This window comes from Brachycentrus maculatus, unplaced genomic scaffold (genome assembly GCF_059751285.1).
Source record: "Brachycentrus maculatus isolate JH-2025_06_01 unplaced genomic scaffold, ASM5975128v1 h1tg000110l, whole genome shotgun sequence".
Lineage (NCBI taxonomy): Eukaryota > Metazoa > Arthropoda > Insecta > Trichoptera > Brachycentridae > Brachycentrus > Brachycentrus maculatus.
The window spans coordinates 522,572-540,310 of record NW_028280863.1 but is presented as its reverse complement, the minus strand read 5'-3'; the positions used below and the strand labels follow the sequence as shown (position 1 = coordinate 540,310).

The window sequence follows — 17,739 nt, the reverse complement described above, 5'->3', positions numbered from 1 at the left end:
CGTATCAATCATTGCATCTCCAACACTACATATATTTTCACATAATTGTAATAAAATCATTAGTATAATTGGATATTATGCCAAGACTATGCTTATCTACGGAAACCATGCATCATTTTGAAAATTTAACACGTTGTCGGCGGGACACGGCATTTGCCGTTTTTCGCGGACTGTCGGTCAACTACGGGACACGGCTAATACCGTTTTTGTCGACTGTCGGTTTTCGGCGGGAAACGGCAATATACGGGTTTGTTATCAGCGTGAAATAAAACGCATTGAAGGATAATCTGCTACCTGGGTGCTAGGCGACAGTCTGTTGACGTTATTTGAGATGCCTTGTCCGGATTGGCTAGTGTGTCGCTTGTAAAGGCATCGCCAGAAATCCAGAGTTTTTATGCGATCTTAATCTCCAGTTTAGTTTGAGTCATTTCACGTATTGGACTATTTTTCATACCGCTCGCACTGTTTTGTTTACTGATGGTATTTTATTATTTGAATATATTAGCATTGTATAGGGAATGATACCTCGGAGGGGAAGACTATTTTTTAGAGTTTACAATGCTTCTGAAATTGTGAAATATGGAACACTTAATTAAATTTTTATGATTATAATTTATTTTTGATGATCAAATGTCATATATGATTTCTTTGAAAATTTCAATCGAAAATATTATTTGGTTTAGAAATTGTGTCAATTTTAAGAAAGCGATATATTTTTGCACTAATCGCGAAAAACGTCCTCTATAGGCTTGAATCTATTGTTTGAAGCGCCCGACTACAATGTGTTAATATACATAATAGACAATTGAGGTTAAATTTGTTCATTTTGATGTTGAAATTGATTCTCTTTCGTAAGGAGGTTTAAAAGTAAGGATATCCTTACATATGTCAATTTTGCAGTTATTATAAAAATGTTTTTATTTTCATTTACACTTGAATCGCAGTGCATAAGCTCAATATATAGCTCATTTTCTTATTAACCCTAGTTCTATGATAGGACGCAAATATTATGCTTTTTTATGAGATTCAATTGTGAAGAAACTCTAGAATCTATGTTTGTTTCCTGAGTGCCTTCAAGTCCAACTTCAGGAGTTGAGTTTGAGGGTTTGTGTAATATCTACATAATTTATATTGCCAAGTGGAAATAAATATTTATATTATTTATCTTGAATAAAAATCACCTTATATTATTAATATAGCTTACGGCTTCCGTGGCTACCAAATTATCAAAGAGTCAAAATAAATAGTGACAATTGTCACTGTAATATTATTAACATCGCTAGACTGGTACTTGAAGCGCACAACTTTCACCATCCCTTTCTGTAATTCACAATCAAGTAAGCACTGTGAATTGTCAGGAAACATTCAGGACTCAAGCCAGATGTTCTTTATAATTTCCAGGGTGGCGGGTTGACAGAAAGAGCGATATTCGGGGAGAGCCAATCGGAGTGGAGCTCCTCGTGCTCGGAGGCGGAGGGAGACAACGGCCCGGCGGAGAGCACCGGGTACATCACGGACGACCCCGCCCTGGAGAACGTGTCCATGCTGAACGAGGCCGGGCTGACAGATGCGGAGGGAGCTTTGAGCGACGTCAACTCCTGCTACCTGGACCGGGAGGACGCCAGCGTGTCCTCGCGCGCCTCCTCGCGCCTGCTAGACTCGGAGGCGCTCGTGTCGCTCGAGTCGCTCAGCGGCCTGTACGACTCGGACGAGCCCGCCAACCGCTACCTCGCCAACATCCGCACCATGAGCGAGTCCATCACCAGGAACTTCGGCCAGCCCAACAACAACACTACGGACGGAGACAGTGACGCGTAGTCGTCCATGATCATGTCCCCCCGTTACCTTACTCGTGTACTGTCGTAGATTAAGCCAGATAAATGGGGCTATTCAATTACTCATCCGTTAATGTTAAATGTTTAAATTTAGAGAGTAATCGACCCTAAATATATGGAGACTAAAATATACTCGAAATTAATCTTATATGTATTTATTATTCATCTCCTTATCCATATGTTCATGTTTGTATCCGAGAGAGAAACAATTTACCCTTTTAGTCCATAGAGATATATGTAACTACTATTTATTCTTGATAAAAACTTTTTTTATTTGTTAAATTAGGATACTGACAACAAATTATCTCTTAACTATTTTTTCCTCAACAGTACGGGTTTTAGAATTTTTGGCAATCTCTTATTTTTGCTATACACATAGCTTTAACTTTAACGGAGAGTGTAGAGAATGGCCCCAAAAGTAAGTTAAGTTAGTCAGGTGGCTATGTATATATGATTTCTGCCCCACAGAGCTGTTATACAGTGAGTGCGGCTTTGTAGATAATGATCTATTAATTTATACCTTCATTATTATATTCTATATGTTCTTGTGTAAAAAGGTTAAGCGTATTATTACTTAATAATTCTGTCAACTGTAAAAATATATTATATTGACTGATGGAGTGCACTGAATACCTTTTTACTAAATTGATGTGATTCGATTAAGATTTGTATTTACTATCGTGAGAATCCGTGCGTTTTGAAGCGACATCTATAAGCTCAAATATATCACATTTTCGCAAGCATTTCATCCTATCCTATTCAAAATTTGTATTTTATAAATGTGACTGAAAACATTGAGGGTCAAATGTACTTAATATTGTTAAAGCCAGAAGTATATTATTGTAAAATCTTCATGATTTTTAATCTTACTAAGTGTATATTTTTGTCATTTCGAATACGCCACAGTGTATGATTTTGTATTTTTAATATATTTTTTTCGTAATATGGATTGTAAGTGTAAAGATAGCGTAGGCAAATACTTTAATATGTTAATAAATGAAACTCCGCAAACACAGTGGACAACCATCAAGTAGTTATAAAGGGTCCGCCAAATAACATTTTTTTTTTGAAAATGGGGCGCAAAACATCGAGTGTAGCTTCGGCTGTGTGGCACGTAGCGCCGTCCTGTTGAAACCAAATGTTGCCAATATCCTCCTCTTCAATTTTTGTGAACAAAAATCCGTTCAACATGGCCCGATAACGATCGCCATTGACTAACGGCCACTCCTTGCTCATTTTCAAAGAAAAATGGCCCAATTATGCCTCTGGACCAAAATCCGCACCAAACAGTGACTCGTTTTGGGTGTACCGGCTTTTCAATGTATGCGTGCGGGTTTTCTGTGCCCCAAATACGACAATTTTGCTTGTTTACATACCCGCCGAGATCAAAATGAGCTTCATCCGAAAAGATGATTTTTTTGGCAAAATCGGCATCTTCTGTAAGTCGAATGTCGCAATATTTCCCAGCGTTGTTCAAGCGTATACACAACCATATTCGCTCAGCGGAAGGATAAAACTAATTATCTGTCAAATCAGACATGAGCTAAGTGTTACCATTCACGAAATAAGCACTAGTTGAAAAAAAAAACTTTAGATGGCGGACCCTATATTAGCTGATACGAGGGGTAGTGGGTAGTAGGTTGTAGGGGGAGCAAGAGCAAGGCTGTAAACAGTTTTATGCAGTCCAAGTAGTAATATGTCAAAATCAGACTTTACAGTTGGTAACCATGAGTACAATAAAAATAGAGACATTAGGTGTGTCCGGTTCACTTATAAGTATGTAAAAACTTTTCTCTAACATCTATATGGGCTGAGAAATCAATTTCACATTGTAGAGAGCTTTATTTGCTTTCTGTCATTATCATATAACAGTGTATTGGTGTAAAAACAGTTGAAATTTAATAACAATAATAATAAAAAAACAGTATATGTACTTATTTGTACAGTATATAAAACCTGAAATGTTGTTAAAAACTAAGCATAAAAATGACAACAAACCGATGACTATCAGAATGAATTGCCAAAGTATTTGAAAATACCCACTGGTTTTATAACCTTCCATCAGTTGACAGTTGATAGGAAGGCTGTCTCATAAATGGCAGTCTACCTGTGTAGCTATGCACTTTAATGCAAAACTGGAGCGTACTAACATATTAAAGTATTTGACGTGAGTCGGGTTTGCGCCTCTAACTGCTATGCATCAGTATTGATTTATAAAGTATTATTTTATTAAACTTATAATTTATACATTCTCGTTACAATCATAAACAAAATATTAACTATGAATGATATTGAATTTTTCTCTAATCTTCTGTTTTGGGAGAATGTATCTCAAGAAACGAATTTGTTAGTTAACTCGGGTGTATTTGATGTTTTGGTGAAATATTACAAAGAGATATTATATAAAGGAAACGAGGGCAACATAGGAATGACATTACAACTGAGAATTTAGCAGTGATCTCTACAATTATAAGGTGCTTTAGATATTAATTATTGGTTGAAATAGCAGGATTAATACACACAAATTATAAACATGTTAGTTCGTACAAAATATATTATAATTAATAGCCACCCGAAACGTGTACATCCTCATTGTAATACTGACCTAATATACATCCAGTACGGATTGGATTACTAAACTTATGTTTCTGTGTAGTAGTCATTAGCGTATTCCCATGTAGCCATTATATTCAAGCCCTTTTGTGCAAACAGTTTTACGTAAAGTACTTAAGAAAATGCACTCTGAATGTCATATCAAACCCAACTAATTATTTTAGTTACATAGTATTAACTTAAAGTATGGATGTTGTTTTAATAAAAGTCGTAAAGTATAATTGAAATACACACATTCTGGCGCTGACATGGTGAAGAACCTACTTTATATTCTGTTGGAAATATATTTCTTTACATTTTTTTGTACCACTAGGCGGAATGATGGGTAAATGGGGAACTTTTGTATTTATCGTAATAGAATAATGATACTGGGGAACATATTTCAACTGATGTATGGAACCACTTGTCTGTAATGTGATACTCATTGGGTCTGATATTTGGTTTTGTGATGGAGAACGAAATTGGACCTCTTATTTTATGTATTTATAGTATACCACTATTGTGCAATTCCCAATAATAATGCCGAGCATATAAAACAAACTTTCGTCACACATTTATTTTATTATATTTCGTGTTTTTTGGTGGCTGATTCTGATGCATATTTTTGCTCTATTTATGGATAGTTTGACCTCTGTTTCCTTCCGCCCGGGAGATGCTCTCATTGGGTCCTTCGGTAGAAATGACATCTAGTAGAGTACTTAGAGATCCGCGGACGGGCAGTCCTCGCATATTATGTATAAAGAACTATTTGTTTGTGATACTTTTGAAAACTCGCTTTTTTACTTACTCATTTTTTTTGTAAATGTTCCACATATTTTTAATAATGTGTTTCTGTCAAAATTTATTATCTCGAATCATAATTTATTCAATTCACTTTCTGTTAAATAAATATTGTTGTTTATAATAAAAGCAATATTCATCTTTTATCTTGTTTTCATTTATTTTTCCACCTCCCAAAAACTTCTACAAATTGCAACATTTTCTTTTGGCACCATTAAAAATGTACTAAAAAATTAATAATTTCAAAATAGGAATCTAGTTGTAGAAGAATGGGGTGAAATTACGCAACTCTAAACCAGAGGTTCCCAAACTTTTTTGTCTCGTAGACCCCTTGCCATGTTTTTCGATTTTGATTAGACCCCCGCCTTACCTGATATTGATTTTTAGCAAATTCATTAACAGCGAGTGTTTTTGCCTAGATTTTCACTCATAAATTGCATGAAATTATAGTAACTTTAAACATAAGGAGTAAATCCACTCCAAGTAAGCATAGGCTATAAAACTTAAAAAGTTGAAGTTTGAGTAGGGTCATGATAAGCGGTGTCGCATAAGCCGTAGCTAGATTTCAGTCACTTGGACATTAGGTAATTAAAAAAAAACTTCAAATGTTTATTTGACAGCCGGTATATGTAGTGCTGCTCACTTGTAATATTTGAATTTATAACGGTAGTGAAGTGTAGTTAAAATTAAAAACCATACATGTTAGGTTTTATACATTATATCAAATTCAAATTAAAACATAGACACCTTGCAAGTTGTCGTAGACCCCTGGGGGTCGATATAGACCACTTTGGGAATCACTGTTCTTAACTAACTACAGGACAGCAATACGACTTGAATTAAAACAATTCTTTTCTATTCTGTTTGTATCCAAATTGTGCATAAGGTACCTTATCAAATTGTTGGGGGGTTAACCCATCGTAAAAACATGAAGGAGCTAAGGGAGAAGGACATTGCTGCTATGAGAAAGGAAATGGAAGAGGAATAGTAGTTACTATAAGAGAGGAAAAGGAGAATCAATTTTACAGTTTTATCATAATATGTTTCTAGTCAAGTCTATCACTTGAATTGTCATTTTCTATCAAACTATATTCACACAATGAATGATTAAATCATTATGTAGTTTTCAAATTTCATAATTCACCCTCTTTTTGAAACTGTTCTGAAAATAATGAATTAATTTGATTAGAATGAAAATATGTTTGAAAGAGAAGGTAGGGTTACATCCTAGAAAGTAAATAATGGGGTATGGAAACTTTAACATAGAAAATATAAAATAACTAACAACATAGAGAGAGACAGTATATCAAGTTGCCAAGGAACAACATTACATCGCCGATTACATATAATTTTAAATTTGATATTGACTGAAAGACACAAATTCACCTACGAAGAAATCGCCATTAAACGAAAATAAATGACATAGTTCGCAAAAAATATACATTTTTTATGCACCATATTTTGGGTTATACTGAAGATTTTTGTTCCCGTGATTTCTGAAGATATTCTATGATAAATGAATTATTTATCATAGATATTCTAAAAAAAAGAAATGCTAACATTTTTCCAAAATTTCGTTTTAAAATCCTACTTTTTCATAGTATTAAAGCGGATGAAAATCAACCATTGCAATCACTTTTTTTTTTTTTTTGAATTACCTAACGTCCAAGTGACTCTGAAATCTAGCTACGGCTTATGCAACACCGTTTATCATGTCCCTACTCAGGCTTCAACTTTAAAAGTTTCATAGCCTATGCCTACTTGTGAGTGGATTTACTCTTTATGTTTAAAGTTACTATAATTTCATGTAATTCATGAGTGAAAATTCTAGGCAAAAACACTCGCTATCTCGCTAGAGGCATGAGTTTATACATTTCAATGATTCTAAGTTAGCAGTGAAGTTACTTAGGTGTATGATTTTTGCAATCACTTTTGCGATTTAAACTTTTTATACCCACAAGAGGGTCAATCAAGTGAATATTGGCTACAATTTCGTATATAAAAGTGGAACTTTCTACTTTTTGCGGCGTTATATTGTCTTTATATAATTTTACACTAAACAAAAAAATGTTACGAAATAAAGTAAACATCGGTGACAGCTGGACATGGAGCATGACAGTGGCCTATTTAGTTTCTAACTACTAATAAAAAAAATATCGGTTTGTCTTGTTGCCCCATAGATCACCATAGCAACGACACACATAAATTCAATATCGACAGGTCGAGTCTTCTTGAAAACATTTAACATGACAGTCTTAGGTGTACTTCCTAACGGGGCTAACTACTGAAAAGTTATTACGCAAAATAAATACGTCGAAATTTGCTTTCAATTGCGTAATATGACGCAACATGCAAAAGTAATCACATTCTGGAAAAAAACAAAATGGGTTCAAATTTCCCCGCCATTCTAGAAACATCTCCCGTCGGCGATCTGTTAAATTTAACTTATGATAAAATAGACGAAACTTTCGATGATTTAAATAACAACGAATTGGTTTCTTTCGCGGACGGTAAAAAACGAGATAAGCGCATTCCACCCGATGAAAATCTTCACGCGGATAAAAATGGAGTTCATTTTTCCCGCGGGAAATTTCCTAAATTTATGCGAGAAACATCACCTCCGAAGTTCAAAGGCAGTAAACCGCTGTCAAACGTAACGAAACTCTCGCCCATCAAATTGCAGAATCCTCGAGGCAAGGATTTAGGGACCAAAATTAAAACTAACAAAGGTAATAAGATTTTTTAAAAGATAACACATAAATCAGTGTAGCAGTGTCGCACATTTAATACGAGCTACTAAATATTAATAAAAAAAAATGATCACCTGTTTATAGCTACGCATTATAACTACATATATTTTATATTTCTCGACACATGAGGAAATCAATTATAACAATATCGGCCCCTCTACGTATGCCGTTATCCTCGATACTTTTTATTTCGAGTTTGAAAAATGTATTTTACATGAATTTCATTGTATATTTTGTTGAAAGTAACAAAAAACAATTAAAAAAAATAATTGCATTAGTGGATTGTGCTATGTATGTATGTATATGTACTCATGCCACGCATGATACGTACATATAATACATAGGAGAGTCGATATTATGTGTTTTTATATAATGTTGGAAAATTGCAGAAAATTAATAACAGTGTTTTATGATCACTCTTTTGTTATTATTGGAATTACTCGTACTTGGAATTTTGCGTACTTCTACAGTAATTAATTTACGACTGAAAGTTTTTTCTTCAAAATTGCAAAAAATAAAAATCATTTAGGTGGCCATCTTTTACCAATTCGACTAGAGGAAGATATGATAAGACATTAATTAGATTAAACTACATAAAAGAAAATTGTTGATGACATGCAATGAAATACAGCATGGCCGAACGATGCAACTTCATATTAAATAAATAGTAAAGTGATATTTTGTCGTTAATAAGGCAGTTTTTGTTGCAATGTGTTGAAGACCCGCTTCCCATGAAGATGCGCGCCCTTCCGCAATCCTTCTGGCAGCAGCCTAACACCCCCACCCCCTTCTCCCCCGCCCCCGCCCTGCCGCCCCTAGGGAACATCTCGACACAACGCTACGAGGACAATCAAGGTAGGTACGAATAATATGGCAACAATTTAATCCAAATTATTAATCATCAATCAATCAAACGTGAAAAAACTGCTTTGTTTTAAAAATTATTATTCTTTAATCTCAAAGCCGCAAGAACATCAATGTCAGAAGTACATCGAGTAACATGGAAAATCGTGAAAAAAAGTTAATGAAAAGATCATCCATTTTGGAATATTAAAGGTTTTAAACTGTGTCAAACAAAACGAAACGACATCTTGAGAGAATACGTTTACTTTAGATTTTCAATACAATTGGGAAACTTAATGAAGAAAATAGAGATTTAAAAACGATAAAACCATTAAACGAATTTAAACATACATTGAATACAGCATTAGCACTTTTAATCTATTTATTGTATTCTTTTCAATGCCCTTTATAATAACCTAAAATGAAAATGTATACCCGTACACACAGGCCATGCCTTGTGGGATGTTTGTCTTAATATAATATTTTTTGTACTTGTAATTATAATACATTGTGAAATGCAAAATAAAAATAATTGAAATGTGAAATAACTAGCTTTGAATTTTATAATTTACTGTATGACATGACCCTACATTTTTTTTTTACAAATTAATAGTATATCACAACTTTAAATATAAGTAATGGAATATATGCACTAATTCGATGAAACACATACATATACGAGTATTTTAATAACAATATGTAAAAAGTCCAATATTTACATATAATAAATAAAAATAAAACCCTTATCCGCACCCTATGGTGCATAGGGCACTGCATCATTTAAACGCAGTGTTATCTTGATCATTAACACATGAAGGTAAGGTGATCAGCCCTCCGCGAATATGCCAATATTTACAAAACAGAAAATTCTTTAATTCAAATTTCATTAAAGAAACTTGTCAGTTATTCAAACTGTGAGAATTTGACCTCGATGTTACGAGTCTGGTGCAAATAAATATTTAATCGCGAGGGAATGGAGCATGTGCATGAACTAATCCATTTGAGCCAATCGATTTATAGGTCACGATAAATGACTACTATGTACTGCAAATGCAGGCAGAAGATGCGAGTATCAGTGGCGGGCTAGTGAAGGATGGGGGGAATGTTGTACGAACATCTTCCCTCTGAATGTTTGAAATTGAAGATCGCCACCGTAAATCATACGCCCCCTAGGTACTCCTGAAAAAAACACGACAAATAATAAAATTTTCCGAGAGGCGTCGACTATTTTGAATCTAAATTAGTTAATTTTGGCACCAATAGCACCCGGGGTGGACCCTCCCCTTTGCCTCTCAATTAGTTCACAACTAACGGGTGTATATCTCCCTTATCTATATAAGAGAAATATGGCCAGATATAAGGTATAAGGAAGATATATGCAGAGGCCTTGCTCACAAAATGAAGTACACTAAACTAGCACTTCTATTTTTACAAAAAATATCTCGTTAAATTATCTATCTATAATTATCATATTAAAATGCCCTATTTCATTTTATTATTCAACATAGTTTTAAAAAATCCTGTCTCTTTAATTGCACTCGGTGGTGCATAGGGCACCCATCGCATCGACGCGGTGTTAACTTGATCGTTAGTTATATGAATGTATTAGTCCTACCTTCCAGATTCTTACGTGTATACCATAATCGGAGTTTATTTGTATTTGATAAGATGCACATAATATCAGTAAAGGCTTAAACATTTGACATGTAATAAAGGAAATGGAGGAGGAATAGAAGAACCAGAAGAGAAATATAACAACAATGGGTAGGGCATTTAGGTCAGTTGCGTTGCCGTACTCGTACAAGCTTGTGTAACTTGGACAAGCTACTGCTAATGTGTACGAGTCCCTTGAGGTTAAATAAAAGTATGTACGTTATCGTAAACAAAGCCACACCAATCTAATGAGGTATTGTATTAAAAATACTTTATTGCTTGCGGATACATAATGGTAAATAACAGCGTACGAATAAAAATACGCGCATTTTTTTGGATTCCATTCATTCTAAATACTAATTACATTTCATAATAAAGTATTCTGGTATCGCAAGTAGAATCAAGGTTAGACATTTGGAATGTTTACTTTTACTCTGCGACAAGTATATCTGTTTAATGACTTTGAAGAAATATCAACCAAATTTATGTAATAATATAATACAAATAGCAGATAGCTGATAACGTAGCTCTTTCTCACCAATACAGGTGCGCGAATTGCTCAATTCTAATTGATTTATAGGACTTGTTAAATTATTACATTCTTTTATTTGTTCGGCTTTATGTAGATCTTGTCTGACTAATATTTCGTAACAAACGTCTGTAATTTATTTCGCATACTTTTGGTGGCTATGAATAATACAGGTATGTACTTGGTATTATGAAAAAAAATGTAACGTAAAGGCTCTAGAAACATATTTATCAATATTATAACTAAACCCATATCGATGTATTTTTGAAAATATTTTAAAAATTAATGTATAGTAATTTAAAACTTTGGAAAAAAAACTTTTTCGGTCCACCTCCGTAGTGTAATGGTCAGCATGCTCGCCTACCGTTCTGGAGGTCCCGGGTTCGATTCCCAGGGGGGTTTAATAAATATAAGTGATTTTTTCACTCTAATATTTATTCAATATTACACTGGACTGGTACCTGAAGTGGAGGGCTGATCACCTTTCCTTCATGTGTAATCGATCGCGATAACACTGCGTTTATATGAAGCAGTGCCCTATGCACCATTGGGGTGCGGTAAGGGATTTATTATTATTATTTATTAATTTAAAACTTTTCAGATAAAAAAAAGTTAAAAGTCTTCGAGACCTCGGATAGATGAAGCAACCATCATCAACAATTCATTATGTGATATTAAAAAGGGTTTTATCATTTCTCTTACGTAGTACTACGCCGATATATTGATATATATTACATTTAAGCTTATAGGACGAAATGACAAGTATATTTATATTTTTCTAGCAAGTTCAGAATTATCAGTCAAAAAAATGTTTTTTTCCTTATTTATATATATTTTTATTCTTTTGTATAAAATAAATCCAAAAAGATGTAAATGTGTATTTATAAGTGCAGCCGTATTACTATTCATACAATGGAATTTGGGGGTATATACGATAATGTGAAATAATACAGTATAAGCCCAACAAAATACAGTTAACTGCGTTAAAAACAAATATTTCATATCCCACTGTTTTTATAATCGTATTTTTAAATTAAAACAAATTAATTACGAGTTAAAATAATTGCCCACTTACAAAATGACGTGGGAATCGGCGTCTTGCAAAACAGACTAGGTATTTGTAAAATGTTTGGAGCGTAGGCCACTTTACGTAGCTCGGATGATTATAAATAGATTATAGAATGTACGGTATGTTATGTTATCTTACTCTTGAGATTCTCACGGGTCGGTTTCTTGATTACAGCATCACAGCCGACTTCATCTGGACTCGGTCACAACTCCGTGGTGAGTGACGCGAACACAGAGCTCCTCTTCAGTTTGTTTAATGGCGTAGAAAACGAGAAAAAACACACACAGCAGAAGAGAGGAAGGTAATAACGTAATACTTAAAACGTATTTGTTGCTATTCACACGCAAATGTTTCTAATTTAGATTATTATGTCATTCAAATTCACCGTAAAATACAATGCAGGCTTTCCGTCAAACTTGAAATAATTTGAATAGAAAAACGGAGTTTTCAGATTAATACATTTCTATGACAGATTCAAGTTAACTTGCAACATTACTATCAAATTTATGTTTATCTACCCACATAACACAAATGGTTATAATAATAGTCAACAATAAGTATTGCATTTTTTAATGTAATATTCTGATCGTTGATAGCATTGTTGCGCAGTTTGTAAATTGTTTATCGGTATCACGAGTTCGATACCCACCAGTTGCAAAATAAATTTTAGATTAATTTTATTGTATGTTAAATATCGTGAGTTCTATGGTTAAAATACGTTGGCTTATTTTTTTTGCATCTTTACACTTTTTTCCTGATCACATATCGCTCACTCATTTCAAGAACGTCATAAATCAAAAATCGTCAATTTTCAGTTGTGCATGTTTTCGGAATGCCCAGAAAATGTACTATATATGTATATCGTAGCAGAAGAGGCATATTTTTAACTAAATATTTACCCGATACAGGGCAGAAAGTGTTGTTTTTGCATTTTGAAGAAAAGGTATTGTTTAATTATTTTTTTAAATAAACTAAATATTTTTCAAATGGAGAAAAAATCTTCAGGTTTTACCTAAAAAGATCTGTTGCACAGTAAAAAGTTCAATAAGTGGCTTGATATTTATTTTTAATACAATGTATTATATTTTTAAACTTTAAAAACATTCTCCTGAAAAATCAAGTTTTTTGATTTATGACGTTCTTGAAAGGAATGAGCGATATGACGGTCTTTTTTTACATGAATTTTATGGTATTTGTTGTAAAGCTTTTTTTTTAATAAACGGAAAATCATCTAAACCTTACGCCAGTCTTGCTTTGTTTCAGGCCGAAAAAAGTACAAACCAAAACTGGCACAGGATCCCGAGACGATGACCCTTGCCTGGTTTCATCGGGACTTCTCCCGACCTTGAGTCCTTCAGGGCCGAAGCCTGACAATCCTAAAGTTGTCAACTACTCTCAACTTCTCAACGAACTCGTCTTTCAACTATAAGTCTCATTCTTATACCAATTTTTATGTAATGGGACCAAAATTAGCATTTTTACTGTTATTTTTATATCGATATTAGAGATCGGTATAGGCCAGGGATCGGCAACCACTTGGACCAAAAGAGCCAAACATGAGTAGCAAAACGGTTTAGGGAGCCAATTTTTAACTAACAATAATTTTATTGAATGCATAAAAGATGCATGAGAATGGTTGTCTTCAGTATGAATAGGGATGTTTGCTATCAAACGAGCCTTTTATTGGTATATTGAATATGAAAGTGGTTTGAAATTAGTGTGGTTTTTCAAAGGTTGTTTTCTTTTCAATGTTTACATTTTTAACAAGAATAAGATTTTATGAGGGCTCATATGTGCTTAAACGGCACCATCCCTCCTTACCTAACCAAACTAAAAATAAATACGCAAATAATATATTTTTTAAATAATCAAAATTTCTGTAATGTCATTTTGAATTTCACAAAGAAAGAGACAAATTGTTTAAAGAGACACATGTGGCACACGTTGCTGACCCCTGGTATAAGCTCCTCTGGACCATTGTGCAATCCCTTGCACACTTCCGTGTGAAGGAGTTGCAGAACTGTTTCAGCTGGCTGGGCACCATAGACAAAAAGATCGTGGTTCTGTTTTTAGATGAGTAGGAGATCGCCTACGTCCAAACACGGGAAAGTCACCTCAAGAAGACGATAAAATGTCATTCTATTCATTAGAGGAGATGCATGAATGCGGAAGAGGTGAAGATTGTTCGCAGACATATTTGTGTGGCGTTCTATTCTCTCTGCCTACCCCTGGGGGGAAGCGGCTATATGGCTAGATAGTCAATTATTTATATCGTGTCATTCTACACTGTAGAATCTATACTGAGTGCATTGAATGTGTTCGTTGGCTATACTGTAGGTATATGGTATAAATCCTTATACTAGTATAGTAAAGTACAATAGTTCAATCGAAATTGATATCGGTATTCCGATAAAATAACTGTCTCATCTTGGTTTTACATGTTTTCAGCATTTGACAGCTTTATTTCTTTTGTATTGTATTTTTTCGCAATTCAAGTATACAAAAAAATCATGTATCAGGATATAAACAGTTAATAATAATAATAAATAACTAATGGTTGAAAATCCGACTGCGCAATTAAAAAAAGGTAATGAGTTTACCTACTTTTTCTATACTATTTCGCAAAAAAATGGGGCAGGGGGCACTGCACTGGATTAATGCATTGTGAGCTTGATCAAGCCTCCGGCTGGCAAAAAAACTGAAAAATTGCTTAATATTTTTATTTTATTGACAGTAATATATACATGTCCGCCTCCGTAGTGTAATGGTCGGCACGCTCGGCTACCGTTCTAGAGGTCCCGGGTTCGATTCCCAGGGGGGTCAAATAAATATACTTGATTTTTTCACTCTAATATTTATTCAATATTACCTTGGACTGGTACCTGAAGCGGAGGGCTGATCACCTTTCATTCGTGTGTTAACGATCAAGATAACACTCTGTTTATATAATGCAGTGCCCTATGCACCATTGGGGTGCGAATAAGGGCTTGAAATTGAAATATATACATGTATATTATTACCTTGATACGAAGAAAGTCATTAAAATACGAAATTTTCTCTATTCAATTGCGTAACGGGAAAATTTGTATGTTTGTAACTGCGTAAAAAAATTACAAAATGTCTATTTTTAATTGATACTTACGACAATGTTCAGCTAGGTGAGGTTCTAACTAAGCCTTAACTTCAAAAAAATATTTAAAATAATTGGTATGGCGAACATGATTCAAACATATCGTAATTATTGTAATTATTTTTTACACAGAAATATTTTTGTTTTATTATTAACAAAAAATACTTCAATTTCATACTATTTTTGTGAGCCTGAGCGGTTCATTATCAAAATAGGTATCAAATTGTGGTAGAGTGACACTACCCACGGGACCATAACCCGAAACTATTATGACTATTTTACGTATTATGTATTTCATGGAAACTACAATATATTCCATCAAGCATTCCCTTCATTCACTGATTTCTATCCAGAACAGCACTGCACGCAACGAAATCTCTAGAATGATTCAAACGAGGTTTAAACAATACTATGCGATGGTTAGAAACTAATCAATTAAACTAACATGCTTGCAATAGAACAACTATTTTTGATGCCAATTACATGTGGAAAATATCATTATACTAAAAAGAATTTGAAAGAAAAATCATATCAAATCTAAATAGCTAATTCACAATCAGCAAGAAATCGTGTCAGTTGTTTATAATGTCGTCACCCTGAATTGTCAATGAGGAATTTAGAGAATGCAGTGGTTTTTTTTTATTGTAAATGGACTATCGAAATAAGCATATTATAAAAATAATTTTATTATAATTTTAAGTGTACCAATACATTTTTTACTGTATTTTTTATTTCGATGGACGTCACAAAGGGCGTAGACGTCATGTGAGACGCTCGAGTGGTTTTTTTTTATTGTAAATGGACTATCGAAATAAGCATATTATAAAAATAATTTTATTATAATTTTAAGTGTACCAATACATTTTTTACTGTATTTTTTATTTCGATGGACGTCACAAAGGGCGTAGACGTCATGTGAGACGCTCGAGTTGCATGTTATGTAAAATAATTAATATGATTTTACCATATATCCATGTTTATTAAGAGGAAACCTTGCCTTTGGAAAACTAAAAACCAACAGTATCAATTTGTACATTGTTCGCTGTTTTTTCTTCTCACATTTAAAAAATACGTTGAATATTAATGTAATTTTTTTCACTATGCGTAAGAAAGTGTTTTTGAAAAAAACTTTTTTTTAGTTGGTAGGTACTGAACATCCTCGTTGAGATACTTTTTTAAAAAATGTTTTTAAAGTTTGATAAATGTACTATTATGGTTGCATATATCTATAAAACAGTAAAATTATTGATTATTGTTGTAAATAATATAAGAATGCCAAAAAATATATATTTTTTGCTCACCGTTAATATTATTTTTTAATATCTAAATTAAATTTATATAATGTATATCTGTATAAACGAAAAAGCCGAATTTCTGTTCAATGATAACGTAATAAGTAAGCACTTTAGCCATAATCCATGAAAATATATTGTATGTAAATTTGTATAGATAATGTATGTTTGTAAAACAGGATGCATCTTGAATGTTCAATTGTTTTCATTTTTTAACACGAACAAATGAATCGCAGAAGCAATCTTTATTTTGTAAATAAGTAAGTTTACTTACCCGTACATGTACATTGAAAAATATATTTATTAAATGGAAGAATCGCCCCAGGAAATAAACAATTACTTTTGTTTAATACGATTTTTCATCATAATATAAATATCACACAATGTCTCGACATTGCCTTTGATGTACAGTTTTGTTTATGCATTTTGTATTTTAAAATCAAACCACGTTAAGAACACGGTTCTTTTTTTTTAAAATTCATATTTGTCTGCTGTTCAAAATATTCTATGGGTTTTAACCTTAACCGTGCGTTCGGAAAATGGAACACCCAAATGAAACTACCTGTACTAAATATTATTTTTCACGTTTCTTATTATTTTCGTCGAAGACACTCGATAATATTAGCAATTCAACTGACCATCTCAGGGCATTTAATAAATACAACAATGTTTGATGTTGTCTCATTACCGATCAGTTCCATTTTTTGTGTAGTAAATCTCTTTAACCCACTATTTATTCAGTATTAAATAATAACAAACAAAAAAACACTGTATTGAACTTTATATATATTTTTTAGAAGAAATGCATTATAATAATGTGTATTTTGACTCTATGGCAAATCCTGTGTTTAGCCGAAATACTTCTTACATGTTTAAAGTACATTATAATAGAATTGAATAAACATATATTTTTTAAACATATGTTTTTAGTCTTATTTTTTAAATAAGTACCAACTTACACGCTTACCCTTTATATTAAAGATTTTAAGTAAAATTAATATAATTGAGATTACCATAAAAAATAAAGTTGTCGCTGTTAGGGTAGTTATAAAAAATATATAACAAATAACCAGTATCAGGTCCTCCTATTATGTATAAAAATTTATGAATGTGACGTTTTCACGACATTACGTGATAAAATTTGACTTGAAATTCTAGTCCTAAAATAATATTTTTTTAAATTATAGAATTTTATCCGTTTCCTTGTCACCAATCGTCGGCACCCAAAAATTATTTTACAATACA

At 33.1% G+C, this 17,739-nt stretch overlaps 1 protein-coding gene across 1 annotated transcript in view; it reads left to right on the top strand.

The window, feature by feature from the left end:
• The window catches only part of LOC148310037 (adenylate cyclase type 1-like), a 181,050-nt gene extending 175,676 nt beyond the window's left edge, over positions 1 to 5,374 (top strand). The window contains exons 20-21 of the mRNA XM_088259121.1: positions 1,402 to 2,878; positions 3,449 to 5,374. Coding sequence (XP_088115247.1) covers positions 1,402 to 1,818 — 417 coding nt within the window. The 3' untranslated portion in view covers positions 1,819 to 2,878; positions 3,449 to 5,374. The remainder of the gene's footprint in view (positions 1 to 1,401; positions 2,879 to 3,448) is intronic.
• Positions 5,375 to 17,739: the final 12,365 nt, after the last annotated feature.